The 22905-nt window shown below is 59.4% G+C and overlaps 2 protein-coding genes across 6 annotated transcripts in view; one reads left to right on the top strand and one right to left on the bottom strand.

Moving 5' to 3' along the window:
- The window catches only part of KLC3 (kinesin light chain 3), a 22738-nt gene extending 455 nt beyond the window's left edge, over positions 1-22283 (top strand). The window contains exons 1-13 of one of the 4 annotated variants that reach the window (XM_039466528.2): positions 5308-5368; positions 5686-5951; positions 7259-7498; positions 18322-18388; positions 18790-19009; positions 19474-19561; positions 19645-19746; positions 20232-20405; positions 21166-21256; positions 21335-21372; positions 21461-21558; positions 21735-21798; positions 22061-22283. In XM_039466528.2, the coding sequence (XP_039322462.1) occupies positions 5694-5951; positions 7259-7498; positions 18322-18388; positions 18790-19009; positions 19474-19561; positions 19645-19746; positions 20232-20405; positions 21166-21256; positions 21335-21372; positions 21461-21558; positions 21735-21798; positions 22061-22132 (1512 nt within the window). In that variant the 5' untranslated portion in view covers positions 5308-5368; positions 5686-5693 and the 3' untranslated portion in view covers positions 22133-22283. Of the gene's footprint in view, positions 1-5307; positions 5369-5685; positions 5952-7258; positions 7499-18321; positions 18389-18789; positions 19010-19473; positions 19562-19644; positions 19747-20231; positions 20406-21165; positions 21257-21334; positions 21373-21460; positions 21559-21734; positions 21799-22060 lie in introns of those variants that run through there. The other 3 variants (XM_039466527.2, XM_039466531.2, XM_039466532.2) reach the window with 3 other exon arrangements.
- Positions 21926-22905, bottom strand: part of ERCC2 (ERCC excision repair 2, TFIIH core complex helicase subunit) — a 22082-nt gene continuing 21102 nt past the window's right edge. For both annotated transcript variants that reach the window (XM_039466525.2, XM_039466526.2), the window contains exon 23: positions 21926-22478. In XM_039466525.2, coding sequence (XP_039322459.1) covers positions 22386-22478 — 93 coding nt within the window. In that variant the 3' untranslated portion in view covers positions 21926-22385. The remainder of the gene's footprint in view (positions 22479-22905) is intronic.

The following is a 22905-nucleotide window of genomic DNA, read 5'->3' as shown; positions in this document are numbered from 1 at the left end:
TCGATGGGGCTCCTGACTGCCTGTGTGTGAGGCTCTGTGTTTGTAAGGTTGTGGGTGTGAAGGTGAAAGCGACTGTCCACCGTGTAACCCTGTGATGGGACTGTGTGTATGACACTTTCAGCAATGTGAAAACGTGGGCGACCTGTGACTGTGTGTCTGAATGCTGTGTGTGTGTGGAGAATTGGATTGTTGGTAGCACTTTATGACCAAGAGCTAGTGCGGCTGTAGTCAGCTTTCTGCTTGGGCTGATGTGCGTGTGTATGGCAGGGATTAGCTGTGAATGTTGATCAAGAGGTTGTGTGGCTGTGGTTGTCTTTCTGCCTGTTGTATGTTGTATGCGTGTGTGTGGTGGACAGTGTGGCACTGGGTCAGTGATAGGTTACTAGATTGACTTTTGGTTGTGTGTCACCGTAATGGTGCGTGAGGCTGGGTGGGACTGTGTCCGGAAGTGGGGCTGTTTCATGGGACAGTACAGGTGAAACCTCGGGGTTGGATAAGTGAGGTGTGGAGGCGTGTGAAGCCATGTGTGTGTGTGTGTGTGTGTGTGTAGGAGGATCTGGAGGGTGTGTGACCTGCATTGATGCCTGGCTGGCAGTGGTGTGCGATGGAGTTTCTTGTGGGGTGTATAAGTTTGGGAGATGGGAGTGGAGACGTGGACATCTAAGTGGGATTCTCCTCTGAGTGGGTGACAGGAGGGAAAGGGGGGTCTTCATCAGGGATGGGTGTGTGGGGCTGTGCCTGTGATTATTAGCTGTGCGGTTGTGCGCCCTGGGCTCCATGTAAGTGTGGGAGCTGCCGTGTGTCTGGGACGCAGCCTGAGTGCTGGGTGGCTGTGGTTGAGCGTGTTTGCTGCTGTGGTTGTGGGTCTGGCCGTGGAATGGTGTGTGTGTGGCTGTGTCTGAGGTTATGGAGGGAGGTTGTTACATTGGCAAAATTGTATGAATGGTCATGGTTGTAAGGGTGACTCTTGAGACTGTGGTTGTGAGTTCAGCCACTGATGATGATGTGTGGGGGGGGTATGAGAATAGGTATGGTCTGGTATACACAGGCACATAGCGATTGGCCGGGTGCAGTGGCTCACACCTGTAATCTCAACACTTTGGGAAGCTGAGGTGCGAGGATTGCTTGAACCCAGGAGTCCTAGACTAGCCTGTGCAATGTGGTGAGACCCCATCTCTACAAAAAACAAAAATTAGCTGGGCATAGTTTAGTTTTTTTTTTTAATTTTTTTTTTTTTTTTTTTTTTTTTTTTTTTTTTTTTTTTTAGAGACAGGGTTTCACTATGTTGGTCAGGCTGGTCTCGAACTCCTGACCTCAACTGATCCACCCGCCTCAGCCTTCTAAAGTGCTGGGATTACAGGCGTGAGCCACTGCGCCCAGCCCTAGTTTTTTAAAAATTGAAAAAAGTTTGGCTGGGAGTGGTGGTTCATGCCTGGAATCATAGCCCTCTTGGAGGTCAAGGCAGGTGGATCATTTGAAGTCAGGAGTTCGAGACCAACATGGACAACGTGGTGAAACACCGTTTCTACTAAAGATACAAAAATTAAAGCCGGGCATGGTTGTAGGTGCCTGTGATCTCAGGTACTTGGGAGGCTGACACAGGAGAATCATTTGAACCTGGGAGGCAGAGGGTGTGGTGAGCCGAGATTGCACCCACTGCACTCCAGCCTGGGCAACAGAGTGAGACCTGATCTCAAAAACATAAAATCAAATTTTAAAAAAAGGCCCGGCGCCGGGCACGGTGGCTCAAGCCTGTAATCCCAGCACTTTGGGAGGCCGAGGCGGGTGGATCACGAGGTCGAGAGATCAAGACCATCCTGGTCAACATGGTGAAACCCCGTCTCTACTAAAAATACAAAAAATTAGCTGGGCGTGGTGGCGCGTGCCTGTAATCCCAGCTCCTCAGGAGGCTGAGGCAGGAGAATTGCCTGAACCCAGGAGGCGGAGGTTGCGGTGAGCCGAGATCGCGCCATTGCACTCCAGCCTGGGTAACAAGAGCGAAACTCTGTCTCAAAAAAAAAAAAAAAAAAAAAAAAAAGGCCAGGCATGGTGGTTCACACCTGTAAACCCAGCACTTTGTGAGGCCAAGGCAGGTGGATCACAAAATGAGGAGATCAAGACCATCCTGGCCAACACGTTGAAACCCCATCTCTACTAAAAATACAAAAAAATTAGTGGGTGTGGTGGCATGCGCCTGTGGTTCCAGCTGCTTGGGAGGCTGAGGCAGGAGAATCACTTGAACCTAGGAGGCAGAGGTTGCAGTGAGCCGAGATCCTGCCTTTGCACTCCAGCCTGGGTGACAGAGTGAGACTGTCTCAAAAAAAATTTTTTTTAAATTGCATTTTAGATTTTTGGGGACATGGGAAGAACATGCAAGATTGTTGGATAGGTATACACGTGGCAGTGTGATTTGCTGCTTTCGTCCCCCTCACCTATATCTGGCATTTCTCCCCATGCCATTCCCCCGCCAACTCTCCACCCCCCCATCCCTCTCCTATTTTCCCCCAACAGACCCCAGTGTGTATTGCTCCCCTCCCTGTGTCCATGTGTTCTCATTGTTCAACACCCACCTGTGAGTGAGAACATGCGTTGTTTGGATTTTCTGCTCCTGTGTCAGTTTGCTGAGAATGATGGCTTCCAGGTTCATCAATGTCCAAAAAATTTTGTTTAAAAGTTCACATACACATCAACACATATATACATATATCTGAGAGAGAGATCAGTGACAAGTCTGTGGTGCACAGTGTGCAGGCCCCTTACTATATGTGATCGCGCATGTGTCACGTGCAGAAACTGCTGCACTGCTCGTGGTGGACGTAGTGCCTTGAGCGAAGTGCGCGTGAACGTGGCATCCCTTCGCGCACATCCAGAGCTTTCTGTTCTGACGGTGGAACTGGATCGCGGTGCCCGTGCGTTCATGGTGTGTAGGTGTGGGAGTCCCTGCTGGCCCGGCCTGGAGGGGGAGGAGGAGGAAGTGGGGAAGCTGGCGGAGGCTCGGAAGTGATCCTGGGAGTATGTGAATCTGGAGGTGTGTTAGGCGCTTTATGGGGAATTGGCTGCTTGAGGGCTGTGAGTGTCGGGGTCAAGTGCCCAGAGATGGTCTGAATGAGTGATTTCGGGAGTGGGAGAGACAGTTCGTTTCTGCGTGGGGTGGCTTTTTAAAAAATTTTTCTCTGCTTAGACTAGCATCTTTTTTTTTTTCTTTTTCTTTTTTCTTTTTTCTTTTTTTTTTTTTTTTGAGAAGGCATCTCACTCTGTCATCAGGCTGGAGTGCAGTGGCACCCTCTCGGTTCACCGCAACCTCAGCCTCCCAGGCTCAAGTGATTCTCCTGCCTCAGCCTCCCAAGTAGCTTATACTACAGGCACCCACCATCACGTCAAGCTTAATTTTTGTATTTTTAGTAGAGACAGTGTTTCACCATGTTGGTCAGGCTGGTGGCAAACTCGTGACCTCAGGTGATGCACCCGCCTCAGCCTCCCAGAGTGCTGGGATAACAGGCGTGAGCCACCATGCCCGGCCTTGGCTTTTATTTCTGAACATATACCTGTGTGTTGGGTGGAATTTCTAAAAGGGAAGTGTGTACAGATTGTTTTTGAAAGAACAGTGTATGTGTGTGTGCCTGAGTGTGTTGTGTTAGGAAAACGTAGGTGTGTGTAGAGTTGTATTTTTAAGAGGAGAGCCTGCCAGTTGTATTTGTAAGAGGAGAATGTATACGTTGTATTTGTTTGTTTGAAACTGGGTCTTGTTCTGTGGCCCATGCTGAGTGCAGTGCTGCTGTCATGGCTCACTGCAGGTTCAACCTCCTGGGTTCAAGCGATCCTTCCACTTCAGCCTCCAGGTATGCCACCACCACGCCTGGCTACATTTTTGATTTTTTTGTGGAGATGGGGGTCTCGCTGTTTCCCAGGCTGGTCTCAACCTCCTGGGCTCAAGTGGTCCTCCTGCCTCAGCCAGAATTCCAAAGTGCTGGGAATACAGGTGTGAGCCACACACCTGGTCTCCATTGTATTTCTTTTTTTTTTTTTTTTTTTTTTGAGACGGAGTTTCGCTCTTGTTACCCAGGCTGGAGTGCAATGGCGCGATCTCGGCTCACTGCAACCTCCGCTTCCTGGGTTCAGGCAATTCTCCTGCCTCAGCCTCCTGAGTAGCTGGGATTACAGGCACGCGCCACCACGCCCAGCTAATTTTTTTTTTTTGTATTTTTAGTAGAGACGGGGTTTCACCATGTTGACCAGGATGGTCTCGATCTCTCGACCTCGTGATCCACCCGCCTCGGCCTCCCAAAGTGCTGGGATTACAGGCTTGAGCCACCGCGCCCGGCTCCATTGTATTTCTAATGAGGGAGTATGTGTGTGTCACTGTGTTTTTGGGAGGGTACATGTGTATATCATGTTTTTTGTTTTGAGACAGAGGCTCACTCTGTAACCCAAGCTGGACTGCAGTGGCACCATCTGGGCTCACTGTAGCCTCCACCTCCCGGGTTCAAGCGCTTCTCCTGCCTCAGCCTCCCGAGTAGCTGGGACTACAGGTGCCCGCCCCCACACCCAGCTAATTTTGTTTGTATTTTTAGTAGAGATGGGGTTTCACCACGTTGGCCAGGCTGGTCTCGAATTACTGGCCTCGAGTGATCTGCCTGCCTCAGCTTCCCAAAGTGCTGGGATAACAGGTGTGAACCACCATGCCGGTCCCCGTCTTGTATTTGAGAGAAGTGGGCCTTTGTGCGTGTGTCAAATTGTATTTCAGAGAGGAGGTGTGTGTTGCATTGTGCCTTTAAGAAGGGAGGGTGAGGTGTGTGAGGTGTGTTTCTGAGGAGTGTTTCTGAGGAGTGTGTGTGTCTAGAAGGACCCCAGAGGCATCACCAGCTAAGCTGCTGTGACCCACATACAACCACGTGAAGTCCCACATAGGGGACCCCGTGAACTATGAGCTGGGCTTCAGACCCTCAGCTGTCCCATGGCCAGTATGACATCCCTGGACCACACCTATCACATGTGTGTCCCAACAGGCCCTGGGCTGGCTGAGCCTGTCTGTGATGGAGGAGGGTGGAGCCCCTGTTCCCCCAGGGTCCGTCTGTTGCCTGGGAGCCGACACATGACCCCCTCCTTGTCTCTCCCAACCTAGAGGCCTCCTAGGCTTCCAGGGGCCCCGGCCCCTCGGCCCTCTCCTCCCACCACACCCCACCCCCAGTGGTCTGACTGGTTCCCAACAAAAACACCCTAAGAATGAGCTCACGCAGAGGCTGCCGCCTCCACATGTCCCGCCCCACTCGCCCGGCAGAGGAGGGTGCCTTTGGTCCCAGGTCACACGGCCCACCTGGAGCTCTGGGCCCGGGGATCCAGGGGCCTTGGGGTGGGGAAGGCTGGGCAGGTGAGCTGAGGGAAGATGGGGGACCCCCAGGCCCGCCGTTTTTCCTCTCTTGGTTAATTACACATAGGATTTGGGAACTGTCCTTAGGGCAGAACCCTGGGTTGGGAGGACAGAGGAAGATAGGTTAGAATGTTCTAGATGAGAGCTGGCTGGGATCAGTGTGGAAACTGGGATGCAGAGGGTGTGGAGGCAGAGGGCTGGCCAGGATGGGTGGAGTGGGGAAGAGACGGGATGGGGAGAAGTTCCAGGAGTACAGGCTGGGGGCAGCTTGCTTGGCCCTGGCAATGATTCCCCGACCCCCCACCATTACTCCCCAGGAGCAGCAATGTCTGTGCAGGTGGCAGCCCCTGGAAGCACAGGGCTGAGCCCAGAGCGCCTGAGCCCTGAGGAGCTGGTGCGGCAGACGCGTCAAGTGGTACAGGGTCTGGAGGCGCTGCGGGCGGAGCACCGTGGCCTGGCAGGGCACCTGGCTGAGGCCCTGGCCGGACAAGGCCCTGTGGCTGGCTGGGAGATGCTGGAGGAAAAGCAGCAGGTCGTGAGCCACTCGCTGGAGGCCATCGAGCTGGGGCTGGGCGAGGCCCAGGTATGAGGGGGGCTAGGTGGTGGGCTGGGGGACAGTCAGCTGAGGGCCGGGGAGGGCCAGGTATGAAGCTGGCTGGGGGAGGGGTTCACTATTGCAGAAGGGCACACTTTGGGAGCCTGAGGCAGACGGATCACGAGGTCAGGAGTTCGAGACCAGCCTGGTATCATAGTGAAAACCCATCTTTACTAAAAATACGAAAACTAAAGTATTACATGCCTGTAATCCCAGCACTTGGGGAGGCTGAGGTGGGCAGATCACGAGGTCAGGAGTTAGAGACCAGCCTGGCCAATCTAGTGAAACCCCGTTGTTACTAAATATTCAAAATCAACCAAGTGTTATAGCAGGCGCCTGTAGTCCCAGTTACTCAGGAGGCCGAGGCAGGAAAATAGCTTGAAGCTGGGAGGCAGAGTTTGCAGTGAGCGGAGACGGAGCCATTGTATTCCAGCCTGGGCAGCAGGAGCAAAACTCCATCTCAAGAAAGTAACTGGGCATGGTGGTACGTGGCTGTAGTCCTAGCTATGCAGGAGACTGAGGCAGGAGAATCGCTTGAACCTGGAAGATGGAGGTTGCAGTGAGCCGAGATTGTACCACTGCACTCCAGCCTGTGCGACAGAGCAAGATTGTCTCAAAAAAAAGTAAGGCAGAGCCCGGCGTGGTAGCTCACGCCTCAAATCCCAGCACTTTGGGAGGCCAAGGCAGGTGGATAACGAGGTCAAGAAATCGAGACCATCCTGGTCAACATGGTGAAACCCTGTCTCTACTAAAAATACAAAAATTAGCCAGGCATGGTGGTGCACGCCTGTAATCCCAGCTACTCGGGAGGCTGAGGCAGGAGAATTGCTTGAACCCAGGAGGCGGAGGTTGCGGTGAGCCAAGATCATGCCACTGCTCTCCAGCCTGGGCGACAGAGCGAGACTCCATCTCAAAAAAAAAAAAAAAAAAAAAAAAAGTATGGCAGAGAGAGAGACGCTGGTGCAGGGCGAGGCCTGGGGAAATCAGGCCGGGGACGCTCCAGGCCACAGACTGAGTCCCTTGGCAGCTTTATGGGGTCCTTGTGCATGACTGGGACCGCTGAACCCGATAGCATTCTTCAGTAAACTGAGTCCTGGGGTGAGTGTGGGGGTGAAATCAGAGGGGCCCCTGGGAAACTCTGAGGACACTGGAGCCGTGTTGGCGGAGTCTCTGCAGAACTTGGGGTACTGTGCATAGCAGTGGGGGGCTGCAGCCTGATTGGAGGCCTGGGCTGGGTCGCGGGCTGCCTGGCAGGGTAGGAACCAGCCTCAACTTGGGACCTCCACCCTGGGCAGGTGCTGCTGGCCCTGTCGGCACACGTGGGCACACTGGAGGCAGAGAAGCAGCGGCTGCGGGCGCAGGCCCGGCGGCTGGCCCAGGAGAACGTGTGGCTTCGGGAGGAACTGGAGGAGACACAGCGGCGGCTTCGGGCCAGTGAGGAGGCTGTGGCCCAGCTGGAGGAGGAGAAGCACCACCTGGAGTTCCTGGGACAGCTGCGGCAGTACGACCCGCCTCCAGAAAGCCAGGTGCCACAGGCAGGTGCCACAGCCCTTCACAGAGCCCCACAGTCCCCCCGACCCTCCTTAGAGCCCCACAGTCCCCCTGACCTTCCTTAGAGTCCCCCAGTCCCCCAGACCATCCTTAGACCCCCAGTCGGGAGACCCTCCTTAGAGCCCCACAACCCCCAGACCCTCCTTAGAGTCCCACAGTCCCCCGACCCTCCCTAGAAACCCACAGTCCCCCCGACCATCTGTAGAGTCCCCCCGACCCTCCTTAGAGCTCCACAGTACACGGACCCTCCCTAGAGCCCCACAGTCCCTCCGGCCCTTCTTAGAGCCCCACAGCCCCCACACCCTCCCTAGAGCCCCACAGTCCCACTGACCCTCCTTAAGAGTCCCCGAGTCCCCCGGACCCTCCCTAGAGTCCCACAGTCACCCTGACACTCGGTAGAGTACCTCTGACTTTCCTTAGAGCCCCACAGTCCCCCCGAACCTCCCAGGGGTCCCACATTCCCTCCGACCCTCCCTAGAGCCCCACAGTCCTCCTGACTCTCCCTAGAGTTCCTGCCACCTTCCTTAGAGCCCCAGAGTCCTCCCGGCCCTCCAGAGACTGCCCCGACCCTCCCTAGAGCCCCACAGTCCCCCCAACCCTCCCTAGAGCCCCACAGTCCCCCTACCCTACTTAGAGCCCCCCAGTCCCCCGACCCTCCTTAGAGTACCCCCGACCCTCCTTAGAGCCCCACAGCCCCCCAAATCCTCCCTTAGAGCCCCACAGTCCCCCAGACCCTCCTTAGAGTCCCACAGCCCCCTGACCTTCCTTAGAGTCCCACAGTCATGCCGAACCTCCTTAGAGTCCCACAGCCCCCCAACCCTCCTTAGAGTCCCCCATTTGCCCAGACACTCCGTAGAGTACCCCAGACCCTGCTTAGAGTGCCAAAACGCACCCCCGACCCTCCTTAGGGTTCCACAGTCACCCCGACCCTCCATAGAGTCCCACAGACCCCAGACCCTCCTTAGAGCCCCACAGTCCCCCCAACCCTCCTTAGAGTCTCCCAGTCCCCCGTACCGTCTCTAGAGTCCCCGAGATCCTTCTTAGAGTCCGACAGTCCCGCCTGACCCTCCTTAGAGTTTCACAGTTCCCCCGACCCTCCGTAGAGTCCCCCTGACCCTCCTTAGAGCCCCACAGTCCCCCCAAACATCCTTAGAGTCCCAAAGTCCCCCCGACCCTCTGTAGAGTCCCCCAGACTCTCCTTAGAGCCCCAGAGTCCCCACCGACCCTCCCTAGAGCCCCACAGTCCCCCCGACCCACCCTACAGCCCCACAGTCCGTCCAACCCTCCGTAGAATCCCAAGGTCCCCCCGATCCTCCCTAGAGCCCCCCAGTCCCCCCGACCCTCCTAAGAGTACCCCATTTGCCCAGACACTCCCTAGAGTCCCCCAGACCCTGCTTAGAGTGCCAAAACCGCCCCCTGACCCTCCTTAGGGTTCCACAGTCCCCCTGGCCCTCCATAGAGTCCCACAGTCCCCCCGACCCTCCTTGGAGTCCCCCAGTCCCCCAGACACTCCCTAGAGTCCCCCAGACCCTCCTTAGAGCCCAACAGTCCCCTGGAACCTCCATAGAGTCCCACAGTGCCCGGGACCCTCCTGAGAGTCCCACAGTCCCCAGACCCTCCTGAGAGTCCCACAGTCCCCAGACCCTCCTTAGAGCCTCACAGTCCCCACGACCCTCCTTAGAGCCCCATAGTCCCCCCGACCCTCCGTAGAGTCCCCCTGACCCTCCCTAGAGCCCCAGAGTCTCCCTGACACTCTGTAGAGCCCTACAGTCCCCCCAACCCTTCTTAGAGTCCCCCAGTCCCCCGGACCATCCCTAGACTCCCCAAGATCCTTCTTAGAGTCCGACAGTCCCCCGGACACTCTGTAGAGTCCCCCAGACCCTGCTTAGAGTCCCACAGCCCCCGACCCTCCTTAGAGTCCCACAGTCCTGCCGAACCTCCTTAGAGCCCCACAGTCTCCCCGACCCTCCTTAGAGTCCCCTATTTGCCCAGATACTCCCTAGAGTCCCCCAGACCCTGCTTAGAGCACCAAAACCGCCCCCGACCCTCCTAAGGGTTCCACAGTCCCCCCGACCCTCCTTAGAGCCTCACAGTCCCCCCGACCCTCCTTAGAGCCCCCTAGTCCCTCCGACCCTCCTTAGAGTCCCCCAGTCCCCCGGACCCTCCCTAGAGTCCCCCAGTACCCCCAGCACTCTGTAGAGTACCCCCAACCTTCCTTAGAGCCCCACAGTCCCCCCGACCCACCTTAGAGCCCCAGTCCGCCTGACCCTCCTTGGATCCCCACAGTCCCCCCGACCCTCCTTAGAGCCTCACCGTCCCCCAGACCCTTTGTAGACCCCACAGTCCCCCAACTCTTCCTAGAGTCCCCTAGACCCTCTATAGAGCTTCACCATCCCCAGACCCTCCCTAGAGCCCCACAGTCCCCCCGACCCTCCGTAGAGTCCCCCAGACTCTCCTTAGAGCCCCAGAGTCACCTCCCCGACCCTCCCTAGAGGCCCTCAGTGCCCCCGACTCTCCCTACAGTCCCTGTGACCCTCCTTAGCCCCACAGTACCCCTGACCCTCCTTAGAGCCCCACAGTCCCCCCGACCCTCCCTAGAGCCCCACAGTCCCCCCAACCCTCCCTAGAGCCCCACAGTCCCCCCGACCCTCCCTAGAGCCCCACAGAACCCCCGGCCCTCCGTAGAGTACTCCCGACCCTCCTTACGGTCCCACAGTCCCCCAGACTCTCCTTAGAGCCCCACAGTCTCCCCTCACCCTCCTTAGAGTCCCACAGTCACCCCGACCCACCTTAGAGTTTCACAGTCCCCCTGACTGTCCTTAGAGCCCCACAGTCCCGCCCGACCCTCCCTAGAGTCCCACAGTCCCCCCCGACTCTTCCTAGTGTCCTACAGTCCCCCTGACCCTCCGTAGCAACCCCCGACCCGCCTTAGAGCCCCACCATCCCCCTGACCCTCCCTAGAGTTCCACTGTCCCCCCGACCCACCCTTGAGCCCCACCATCCCCCCATCCTCCTTACAGCCCGACAGTCCCCAGATCCTCCTTAGAGTCTCATAGTCCCCTTGACCCTCTGTAGAGTCCCCCTGACCCTCCTTAGAGCTCCACAGCCCCCAGACCTAGAGCCCCACAGTCCCCCCGACCCTCCCTAGAGCCCCACAGTCCCCCCGACCCTCCTTAGAGCCCTACAGTCCCCCCGACCCTCCCTAGAGTCTCCGAGATCCTTCTTAGAGTCCGACATTCCCCCTGACACTCCGTAGAGTCCCCAAGACCCTCCTTAGAGCCCCACAGTCCCCCCAACCCTCCATAGAGTCCCCCCGACCCTCCGTAGAATCCCCCCAACCCTCCTTAGAGCTCCACCAGTCCCCTGGACCCTCCCTAGAGTCCCCGAGATCTTTCTTAGAGTCCGACAGTCCCCCCGACACTCCATAGAGTCCCCTAGACCCTCCTTAGAGTCCCACAGTCCCCCCGACCCTCCTTAGAGCCCCACAGGCCCCCGACCCTCCCTAGAGCCCCACTGTCCCCCTGACCCTCCCTAGAGCCCCACCGTCCCCCTGACTCTCCCTAGAGCCCCACAGTCTCCCTGACCCTCCCTGGAGCCCCACTGTCCCCCTGACGCTCCTTAGAGCTGCACAGTCCCCCCGACCCTCCTTAGAGTCCCCCAGTTTCCCGGAGACCCTTCTTAGAGTTCCCGAGACCCTTCTTAGAGTCCCACAGTCCCCCTGACACTCGGTAGAGTACCCCCGACTTTCCTTAGAGCCCCCCAGTCCCTCTGACCCTCCTAGGGGTCCCACATTCCCCCCGACCCTCCCTAGAGCCCCCCAGTCCCGACTCCCCCCGGAGTTCCTGCCACCCTCCTTCGAGCCCCACAGTCCTCCCGACCCTCGGTAGAGTCCCAAGGTCCCCAGGCCCTCCCTAGAGCCCCACAACCTGCCGACCCTCCCTAGAGCCCCCCATTCCCCCGATCCTCCTTAGAGTCCCCCAGTCCCCTTGACCCTCATTAGAGTCCCACAGTTCCCCCAACCCTTGGTAGAGTCCTCCCGACCCTCCTTAGAGCGCCACAGTGCCCCCAACCCTCTTTAGAGCCTCACAGTTCCCCCAGCCCTCGTTAGAGTCCCACAGTACTCCCAAACCTCATTAGAGTCCAACAGTCCCCCCGACCATCCATAGAGTCCCCCCGACCCTCCCTAGAGCCCCACAGTCCCCAACCCTCCTTAGAGCCCCACAATCCCCCAAAACCTCATTAGAGTTCCACAGTCCCCCCAAACCTCCTTAGAGAGCCCCAGACCCTTCTGAGAGCCCCACAGCCCTCCCGACCCTCTCTAGAGCTCCACAGTCCCCCCGACCCTCCCTAGAGCCCCAGTCTCCCCGACCCTCCTTAGAGTCCCCCAGCTGCCCAGACACTCCCTAGAGTCCCCCAGACCCTCCTTGGAGTCCCCCAGTCCCCCAGACACTCCATAGAGTCCCCCAGACCGTCCTTAGAGCCCCACAGTCCCCCAGACCCTCCGTAGAGTTCCCCAGTCCCCCAGACCGTCCCTAGAGTCCCCAAGATCCTTAAGAGTCTGACAGCCCCCCGACACTCAAAGAGTACCCCGGACCTTCCTTAGCGTACCACAGTCCCCCTGACCCTTCTCAGAGTCCCCCAGACCCCCGACCCTCCCTAGAGTCCCCAAGATACTTCTTAGAGTCCAACAGTCCCCCAACCCTCCGTAGAGTCCCCCAGACTCTCCTTAGTCTCCATAGAGTACCCCCGACTTTCCTTAGAGCCCAACAGTCCCCCCGCCCATCCTTAGAGCCCCACTGTCCCCCAGACCCTCCGTAGAGTCCCCCCGATCCTTAGAGTCCCATAGTCCCCCTGACCTTCCATAGTCCCCCAGACTCTCCTTGGAGCCCCAGAGTCCCCCCCGACTCTCCCTAGACTTTCTGTGACCCTCCTTAGAGCCCCACAGTCCCCCGGCCCTCCTGAGAGTTCCCCGACCCTCCCTAGAGCCCCACCGTCCCCCCGACTCTCAGTAGAATCCCAAGGTCCCAATACCTGCCCTAGAGTCCCCCCAGTCCTCCTGACCCTCCTTAGAGTCCCACAGTCCCAACTACCCTCCTTAGAGACCCACAGTACCCCTGACCATTTTTAGAGCCTCACAGTCCCCCCGACCCTCCTTAGAGGCCCCCAGTTGCCCAGACACTCCATACAGTCCCCCAGATCCTGCTTAGAGCACCAAACCCCCCCCCAACCCTCCTTAGGGTTCCACAGTCCCCCTGACCCGCCATAGAGTCCCACAGTCCCCTCGACCCTCCTTGGAGTCCCACAGTCCCCCCAAACCTCCTTAGAGTTTCACAGTTCCCCCGACCCTCCTTAGAGTTCCATAGTTCCCTTGACCCTCCATAGAGTCCCCCTGATCCTCCTTAGAGCCCCACAGTCCCCCTAACCCTCCGTAGAGTCCCAAGGTCCCCATATCCGCATTAGAGCCCCACAGTCCTGCCAGACCCTCCCTAGAGTCCCATAGTCCCCCAGACCCTCTGTAGCTACCCCCGACCTGCCTTAGAGCTCCACCGTCCCCCCAACCCTCCCGAGTCCCCCAGACTCTCCTTAGAGCCCCACAGTCCCCCCAACCCTTAGAGTCCCTCAGACTCTCCTTGAGCCCCAGAGTCCCCCCTGACCCTCCCTAGATCCCCAGTCACCCCAACCCTCCATAGAGTCCTTCAGACTCTCCTTAGATCCCCCAGTCCTCCCAACCCTCCTTAGAGTCACCCAGCCTCTCCTTAGAACCCCAAAGTCCCCCCCTGACCCTCCATAGAGCCCCACAGTTACCGCCAACCCTCCCAGGAGTCCCACAGTTCCCCCGATTCTCCCTACAGTCCCTGCAACCCTCCTTAGAGCCCCACAGTCCACCCGACCGTCCATAGAGTACCCCCGACCCTCCTTAGAGTCCCACAGTCCCCCCGACCCGCCTTAGAGTTTCACAGTCCCGTCGACTGTCCTTAGAGCCCCACAGTCCCCCTGAACCTCCTTAGTCCCACAGTGACCCTCCCTAGAGTCCCACAGTTCCCGCAACCCTCTTTAGAGTCCCCCAGTTCCTCCTTAGAGCCCCACCGTCCCCCTGACCCTCCATAGCAAGCCTTGACCTGCCTTAGAGCACCACCATTCCCCTGACCCTCCTTACAGCCCCACAGTCCCCAGATCCTCCTTAGAGTCCCATAGTCCCCTCAACCCTCCTTAAAGTCCCAGTCCCCCTACCCTCCGTGGCATCCCCCTGAACCTCCTTAGAGTCCCCCAGACCCTCCCTAGAGTCCCCCAGTCCCCCCGACCCTCCGTAGAGCCCCACCGTCCCCCCAACCCTCCTTAGAGTCTCCCAGTCCCCAGAACCTCCCTAGAGTCCCCCAGATCCTTCTTAGTGTCCCACATCCCCCCAACCCTCCTTAGAGCCCCACTGTCCCCCGGACCCTCCTTAGAGCCCCCCAGTCCCCCGGACTCTCCCTAGAGTCCCCAGATCCCCTTGATCCTCCTTACAGCCCCACCGTCCCCAGATCCTCCTTAGAGCCCCACTGAACCCCGGGACCCTCCTTAGAGTCCCCCAGTCCCCCGGACTCTCCCTAGAGTTGCCCAGATCCTTTTTAGAGTCCCACATCCCCTTGATCCTCCTTACAGCCCCACAGTCCCCAGATCCTACAGAGCCCCACAGTACCCGTGACCCTCCGTAGTGGCCCCGACACTCCTTAGAGCCCCACAGTCCCCCCGACCCTCCATAGAGTTCCTCTTATCCTCCTTAGAGCCCCAAGTCCCCCCCCCGACTCTCCTTAGAGTCCCCCAGACCCTTCTTAGAGCCCCACAATCCCCGTCTCTTCCCTAGAGTCCCCCAGACCCTTTGTAGAGCCCCACAGTCCCCTCGACCCTCCCTAGAGTTCCCCAGTTCCCCCGACCCTCTGTAGAATCCCCAGACCATCCTTAGGGCCCCACAGTCCCACCCGACTCTCCTTAGAATTTCACAGTACCCCCAACCCGCCTTAGATTCCCACAGTCCCCAGACCCTCCCTAGAGCCCCAGAGACCCCCCGACCCTCCTTAGAGCCCACAGTCCCACGGACCCTCCTTAGAGCCCCACAGTCCCCCCGACCCTCCTTGGAGTCCCTCAGTCACCCAGACACTCCGTATAGTCCCCCAGACCCGCTCTAGAGACCCACAGTCGCCTGGACCCTCCCTAGAGCCCCACAGTCTCCCCAACACTCCTTAGAGTACCACAGTTCCCCTGACCCTCCTTAGAGCTTCACAGCCCCCCCGACCCTCCCTGGAGCCCCACAGTTCCCCCGACCCTCCTTAGAGTTTCACAGTCCCCCCCGATCCGCCTTAGAGTCCCACAGTCCCCAGAGCCTCCTTAGAGTCCGACAGTCCCCCGACCCTCCTTAGAGTCTCTTAAGGAGGGTCTGGGGGACTGTGGGACTCTAGGGAGGGTCTTGTCCTTAGAGCCCCATAGAGTCCCCAGACCCTCCTTAGAGTCCCACTGTCCCCTCGACGCTCTGTAGAGTCCCCCTAACCCTTAGAGCCCTACACTCCCCCCTGACCCTCCCTAGAGTCCCACATTCCCGTCCCTCTGTAGAGTACTCCCTACTGTCCTTAGATCCCCACACTCCCCGACACGCCTTAGTGTCCCCCAGTCTTCCAGACCCTCCCTAGAGTCCCCCTGACACTTCTTAGAGCCCCAGAGTCCCTCCGACCCTCACTGGCTTCCCACAGTCCGCCCGACCCTCACTAGAGTCCCACAGTCCGCCCGACCCTCCTTACAACCCCGCAGTCCCCCCCTGACCCTCAGTTTCACAGTCCCCCCAACTGTCCTTAGAGCTCCACAGTCCCCAGACCCTCCAGAGTCCCCCTGACCCTCCTTACAGCCTCCCCCCGACATTCCTTAGACTCCCACAGTCCCCCAACCTTCCTTAGAGTTCCCCAGACCCTTCTTAGAGTCCCATAGTCCCCCCGACACTCCATAGAGTACCCCTGACTGTCCTTAGAGTCCCAAAGTTCCAACCCTCCTTAGAGCCCCACTGTCCCCCGGGCCCTTCCTAGAGTCCCCCAGACCCTTCGTAGAGCCCCACAGTCCCCCTGACTCTCCCTAGAGTCCCCTAGACCCTCTGTAGAGCTTCACCGTCCTCCCAACCCCCCGACCCTCCTTAGAGCCTCACAGTCCCCCCGACCCTCCCAGGAGTCCCACATTCCCCGTGACCCACCCTAGAGCCCCACGGTCCTCCCGCCTCTCCCTGGAGTCCCCATGACCCTCCTTAGAGCCCCACAGTCTCCCCGGCTCTCGCTAGAGTCCCCAGACCAACCGTAGAGGCCCACAGCCTGCCCACCCTCACTAGAGCCCCACAGTCGCCCAGACCCTCCTTACAGCCCCCCATTCCTTCGACCCTCCCTAGAGTTCGACCGTCCCCCTGACCCTCCCTGGAGCCCCACTGTCCCCCCAACCCTCCTTAGAGCTTGTGTCCCCCAGAGCCTCCCACAGTCCCCTCCACCCTCCCTAGAGCCCCACAATCCTCCAGACCCTCCTTAGAGCCCCAGTTTCCAGACCCTCCCTAGAGCCCCACAGTCCCCCCACCCTCTGTAGAGTACCCCTGACCTTCCTTAGAACCCCACACTTTCCCCAACCCTCCCTAGAGCCTCATGGTTCCCCGGACCCTCCTTAGAGTCCCTCAGACCTTTCTTAGAGCCCCAGTCCCCCCACCCCCGACCCTCAGAGTCCCACAGTCAGTCCCGCCGAACCTCCCTCAGTTTCTAAGTTTCACAGTCCCCCTGACCCTCCTTAGAGCTCCACAGTCCCCCCGACTCTATTGTCTCCCGACTCTCCTTAGACACCCACCATCCTCCCCACCATCCCTAGGGCCTCACAGTCCCAGACCCTCCCTAGAGTCCCCCAGACCCTCCGTAGAGTCCCCCCGACCTGCCTCAGAGCCCCACAGTGCCCCCGACCCTCCCTAGAATCTCACAGTCCCCCTGACCCTCCATAGTGTTTCTCTGACCCTCCTTAGAGTCCCACCATCCCCCCAACCCTCCCTAGAGTCCCCCAGATTCTTTAAGAAGTCCCGCATCCCCTGGACCCTCGAGTCCCCCAGTCCCCCGGAGCCTTCCTAGAGCCCCACAGTTTCCAGACCCTCCCTAGAGTCCCAGAGTCCTCCCGACCCTCCTTAGAGTCCCCCCGTCCCCGGAGTCTCCCTAGAGTCCCATATCCCCTGACCCTCCCTAGAGCCCCCCAGTCCCCGAGACCCTTCCTAGAGTCCCCAAGACTGTTTGTAGAGCTTCCAAGTCCCCCCCCAAGCCTCCTTAGAGCCACACAGTCCCCCTGACCCACCTTAGAGCCCCATAGTACCCCCAACCCTCCTTAGTATTCCCCAGTCCCCCCAAACCTTCTTAAAGCTCCCCAGTCCTCCCGACCCTCCTTAGAGCTGCCCAGTCCCCCCAACCCTCCTTAGACCCCAACCATCCCCCAGACCCTCTTTGAGTGGTACAGTCCCCCCCAACCCTCCTTAGAGCCCTGCAGTCCCCTAGACCCTCCCTAGAGTCCCCCCGCACCTTAGAGCCCCACAGTCCCCCAGACCTTCCCTAGTCCCCCTGCACCTCCTTAGAGCCCCACAGTCCCCTTGGCCCTCCCTAGAGTCCCCCAGACCCTCCTTAGAGCCCCACAGTCCCGCCCCCAACCCTCCCTAGTGTCCCACCATCCCCCCACTCTCCTTAGAGTATCCCCCGTCCCCGGAGCCTCCCCAGAGTCCCCCAGATCCTTCTTAGAGTCCCACATCCCCCAAGCCTCCTTAGAGTCCCAATGTCCCCCACACCCTCCTTAGAGTCCCCCAGAGCCTCCCTAGAGCTCCAGTTTCCAGACCCTCCTTAGAGTCCCCCAGATCCTTCTTAAAGTCCCACATCCCCCGACCCTCCCTAGAGCCCCCCCAGTCCCCGAGACCCTTCCTAGAGTCCCCAAGACTGTCTGTAGAGCTTCAAAGTTCCCCCCCAGCTTCCTTAGAGCCCCACAGTCCCCAGCCCCTCCTTAGAGCCCCAGTCCCCCTGACCCACCTTAGTGTTCCCCAGTCCCCTCAAACCTTGTTAGAGCTCCCCAGTCTCCCCGACCCTTCTTAAAGCCCCCCGGTCCTCCTGACCCTCCTTAGAGCTCCCCAGTCCCCCCGACCCTCCTTAGAGCCCTGCAGTCCCCCAGATCCTCCCTAGAGTCCCCCTGCCCCTCCTTAGAGCCCCACAGTCCCCCTGACTCTCCCGAGTCCCCCAGACCCTTCTTAGAGCGGTACAGTCCCCCTGACCCTCCTTAGAGCCCTGCAGTCCCCCAGACCCTCCCTAGAGTCCCCCCATATCTCCTTAGAGCCCCACAGTCCCCGACTCTCCCTAGAGTCCCCCAGACTCTGCAGAGCCCCACAGTCCCCCCCAGTCTCCTGACCCTCCTTAGATTTCCCAGTCCCTGCTTTGAGTCCCACCATCCCCGTGACCGTCCTTAGAGTCCCCCAGACCCTCCGTAGTGGCCACAGTCCCCCAATCCCCTTGTAGAGTCTCAGTCCCCAGATCCTCTGCGTCCCCCCAGACCCACCATAGAGTCCCCCAGACCCTCCTGAGAGTCCCACAGCCCCCCAACGAGCCGTAGAGCCCCCAGGCAGACCCACCAGCACTCCTGCAGCCAACTCCACCAGCTGCTCCACGAGGTTCCCAGAGCCTCGCCTGTCCCCTGGGGCCCCTGACGCTTGTGGTAACCACCTCCCTCAAACCCTGAGATCCAGGGCCCCATCTCTGAAACCCCCACACCTGACCCCCCACTTTCCATGTCCCTACAGCAGTCTGAGTCCCCACCTCGCCGAGACAGCCTGGCCTCCCTGTTCCCCACCGAGGAGGAGAGGAAAGGTGGGTGTCAGGGAGTACATGCCCTGAAGGATGGCAAGGGCGGGGAGGGGGCTCTGAGCTGCCGGGCCCCAGAGTCTCTGAGCAGGGGATGGGGAGGTGAGGGCAGGTTCAGGAGGACCCTGAATGTGACAGTGGGCAGGTGAGGCTGGGAATTTCGAGGGCAGGGTAGCCTCCCTGAGTGAGGCAGGCCCTGTATTCACATTCCACAGCACAGGTGGGTTGCCGTGTGCCAGCAGGTTAGATGCTGGCGACCCCAGTCTCAGAAGTCAGTGTGGGGGGTGGGGCTATAGTCCCAGGGACCAGTTGGGCAGTCTGGCAGTTCTGGGGCACGTTTCTCCTCATGCAAGGCTGGAGGGGCAGGAGGCTTGCAGTGACCCAGAGCCCACCCCCTCCCATCTTAGGGCCGGAGGCTGCGGGAGCAGCAGCGGCTCAGCAGGGCGGCTACGAGATCCCCGCCCGACTTCGGACCCTGCATAACCTCGTGATCCAGTACGCAGGGCAGGGCCGCTATGAGGTGGCAGTGCCTCTGTGCCGCCAGGCCTTGGAGGACCTGGAACGCAGCTCTGGCCACTGCCACCCTGACGTGGCCACCATGCTGAACATCCTGGCGCTGGTGTACCGGTGAGTGCTGCGGCTGGCCGTCGCTGGGGGAAGGAATAGCAGGGACTGATTGGGTGCATGTGCCAGCATGGAGCATCTGGGGAGGTCAGGGCAGGGGACAGCAGGAATGGGAGAGGAAGGGAGAGCTCTTGCTGTGAGAAGGGCAAGGAGGGAAAGAGGGAGGGGGACAGATCTAGGGGGAGGATGTCACTGAGCCAGGCAGAGAGGAGTCAGCATAGACACCAGGGAACCCAACAGTGCTGGCAAGAGACCTGGGGTGGCTAGAGGCTTGGCAGGGGTCTGGGGGTACAAGACTTAGAGACTTAAGAGGGATGGAGGGGCCCCCACAAGGTGCCACCCATGCTTGGTTCAGCCAGGTTCCCTGGGCCTGCCAGGATCAGCCCAGCCCCTGTGGCTGCAGCTGCCCCAAACCCCTGGCTAACCCCTTCCATCCCTGGGCCGCCCCCCTGCCCCCCACCCCACAGGGACCAGAACAAGTATAAAGAAGCCACAGACCTTCTCCATGATGCCCTGCAGATCCGGGAGCAGACACTGGGCCCCGAGCACCCTGCCGTGAGTGAGGCCCCAGGGAGGCGGGAAGGTGGAGCGGGGCTGTCCCCGCCCCTCCCTGACTTGTGCCTCCCCCACTCCCGTAGGTAGCCGCCACGCTCAACAACTTGGCTGTCCTCTATGGGAAACGCGGGCGTTACCGGGAGGCAGAGCCCCTGTGCCAGCGTGCTTTGGAGATCCGAGAGAAGGTGCCATCTCCCTCCCCGACCCGGCGGAACCCCCTGTCCTGTGTAGCCCTCCCCATGCACCAAGCCCATACATCGTGACCTTGGTCCTTGGGTGCCCCTTGTGTTTGGTACTGGGAGACCCCAATTGGAGCCTCCGTCACCCAACCCCATCACTCTTGACCTTCTGAGATCCCAGTTTGATCTTGACCCTGACTCTGATCTCTCACTCCTCCCAACACCAACTGGATCCCCCCACAGCCTTTCTACCCCCTCGTGACAACCAGCACAAGCCCAACCCTGACCTACCCATCTGACCCTGTGCCCCACGAGTTTCTGGACCACCATGACCTCTGAGCTTGGTAATCCTATTTGATGGTCTAACTTTTGCCTCTCAGGTCACTGTCTGCTTTGATGTTACCCCTAACTCATGACCACTGTACGGCAGTGACGTCACATGTCCCAGCACTCCTGTATGACCCCTCTGACTTGTGACCCCTGGCCCCCAGGTCCTAGGCACTGACCACCCGGATGTGGCCAAGCAGCTCAACAACCTGGCCCTACTGTGCCAGAACCAGGGCAAGTTTGAGGACGTGGAACGGCACTATGCCCGGGCCCTGAGCATCTACGAGGCCCTGGGCGGACCCCACGACCCCAATGTGGCCAAGACCAAGAACAACCTGGTGAGGCCCGGTGCGGGGGGTGCATGCCCTGGGGAGGCACCTATTGGCTGGGTACAGAGCGAGCACCGTAGTCGGGGAGGGTCCCACCAGGCCAGGCCGGGCTCTCGGACCAAGTGTCCCATCAGACACGAGCTGGCTCAGCAAAGAGAACACAGAATCAGGAAATGCTTAAGGCCATGGTGGCCAGATGCCAGCCAGTGGAGGAGGAAGCTGGCAGGCTGAGATGGCAGCACTAGACAAGTATTGAGCTCAGTGCGACCGGCTCCCTTCTCAGCCTGGTTCCCACATAGCTAGTTCTTACAGCGACCCTGAGGTGGGAGCTGTCGCCCCACTTAGCATGTGAGGAGACTGAGGCACAGAGGCCATGCCACCAGCCCAAAGTAGAGCAACCAGGCTCAAAAAAGGGGTCGCCTGCCCTCCATCCCCCAGGCAGGAAGTGGGGCCGGGCTCCACTACTCTGCTCCAGGGTGAGGCTTTAGGCAGGGGAGGGATATGACCAGGTCCGCACATTAGAAAGTGAGACTGGGGCCAGGCATGGTGGTTCACACCTGTAATCCTAACACTCAGCACTTTGAGAGACTGAGGCAAAAGGATCACTTGAGGCCGGAAGTTCAAGACCAGCCTGGGCAACATAGCAAAAAACCCAAAGTGGGTTTTGTCTCTACCAAAAAACCCAAGTGGGTCTAGATGCAGTACTGAGAACTGGGGTCTGCAGTTCCTAGACTGGAGCCCAGATCTCCCTGACCCTCCCTCTCCACAGGCCTCAGCCTACCTGAAACAGAACAAGTACCAACAAGCGGAAGAGCTGTACAAAGAAATCCTCCACCGAGAGGACCTGCCCGCCCCGCTCGGTGAGCCTCTAGCCCCTGCCTTCCCTCCTGCTGGCTTCTCCCGGTCCCCACCTCAGTGTCCCCAATCTTGCCTCCTAGGTGCCCCCAACACAGGCACAGTGGGTGATGCAGAACAGGTGAGGACGGGCTGTGCTTCGGCTCCTGGGGTGGGCGTGGGGACTGCAGGGGCTCAGGGGACTGAGCAGCGTCCCCGGCCCCCCGCAGGCCCTCCGCCGCAGCAGCTCTCTCTCCAAGATCCGTGAGTCTATCCGCCGCGGAAGCGAGAAGCTGGTGTCCCGTCTCCGAGGCGAGGGGGCCACCGGGTAAGTGTTGCTCGGGTCAGCAACGAGCCCTGACAGCAGCGGGACCTGCAGCTCGTCCCTCTCCCTGTCCTGCTCGAGAACCTTCCATGGCTCCCAGTACCACACACAGATCAAACCCTGTGCTGGAAAGGTCCCTCCTGGATTCACGTGTTTCTTCCCTGCTGCCTCCTTTGCAGAATGAAGAGAGCCATGTCACTCAACACACTGAACACGGATGGTGCGAGGGCTCCTGGGACTCAGGTGAGGGGGACATCTGAGTCAAAGATGGAGTGGGGCCACGTGGGCAGGCAGAGATAAGGTAAAGGCAGGGCAGTGGGGCTGGTGTCGGAGTCAGCAGGGGATGGGTAGTGTCAGAAGAGACCCAGGATGGGAGCAATGATGCATTTTACTTGAGATACAGGTGAGGGGGGCGGACAGGTTGGCTGCCCGGCTAGACCGGGAGCTGCAGGGTGGCCATAGCACCTGCCCCTCACCTCCTCCCATCCCCTGTGCCTGCCTCCAGTTCCCCAGCTGGCACCTGGACAAGCTCCCTCGGCCCCTCAGCGCCAGCACTCAGGACCTGAGCCCGCGCTAGCGTCGGGTGGACAGCATTGGCTCCGGCTCTTCAGGAGCAGTGCGGGAGGGAGGGGCTGCAGGGGTCTGTCAGCTCCTGGACTCCCCTGCCTCTGGGTACCTGGTGGACAGCTACCTTCTCCTTCGATTAAAGGCTTTGGATGTGACAGTAAGGAATGTCACCTGAGTTCATCAGACCTTCTAGCACCGCCCCTGGGCTCCAGGGCCAGGCAACACTCAGTAGTCACCAGGAACAGTTGACGGCCTTGCCCTGCTCACAGCTGCTGAGCAATCTGCTCTATCCTCTGCAGTGTCTCCTGTGACTGCAGCTGCTCCAGGCTGAGCAGAGACAGGCCCAGCTGATCCTCCTGCAGAGAACAGAGGAAACGGCTGTCAGGAAGAGGGTGGGGGCCCAGGGAGCTGCAGCACTTCCCCACCCACTCGCCACTGACGGGGATTAGGAGTCTGATGCATGAGGGACGGGATGTTTACATTTGGAAATGTCCAGATACTCTAGTGCAGGCCATCCCTGTCAACAGAAGATGGGGGCTGAGGGAGGGGCCAGCCAGGGAGCCGGGGAAAGATGGCTTCCCCAGGCCAGCACAGTCTCTCCTGAAAAGGCCCGATGCCTCCTCACCCCAAATTCTCTCACCCTGCCTTGCCTCGGCCACCTGCTGGCCCCTCAAATCTCCCCCCGATCCCCAGAGCCTAGCACATAGGTGTACTTCTCTTGGTTGAGGACAGGTGGGTTGGGGAGTGGGGAAAAATCTAAGGGGCCTTTCTGGAGGAGGGGCC

This window comes from Saimiri boliviensis, chromosome 14, assembly GCF_048565385.1.
Source record: "Saimiri boliviensis isolate mSaiBol1 chromosome 14, mSaiBol1.pri, whole genome shotgun sequence".
NCBI lineage: Eukaryota > Metazoa > Chordata > Mammalia > Primates > Cebidae > Saimiri > Saimiri boliviensis.
Note: the sequence above shows the minus strand (reverse complement) of the source record. Positions and strands in the feature narration are given on the sequence as shown.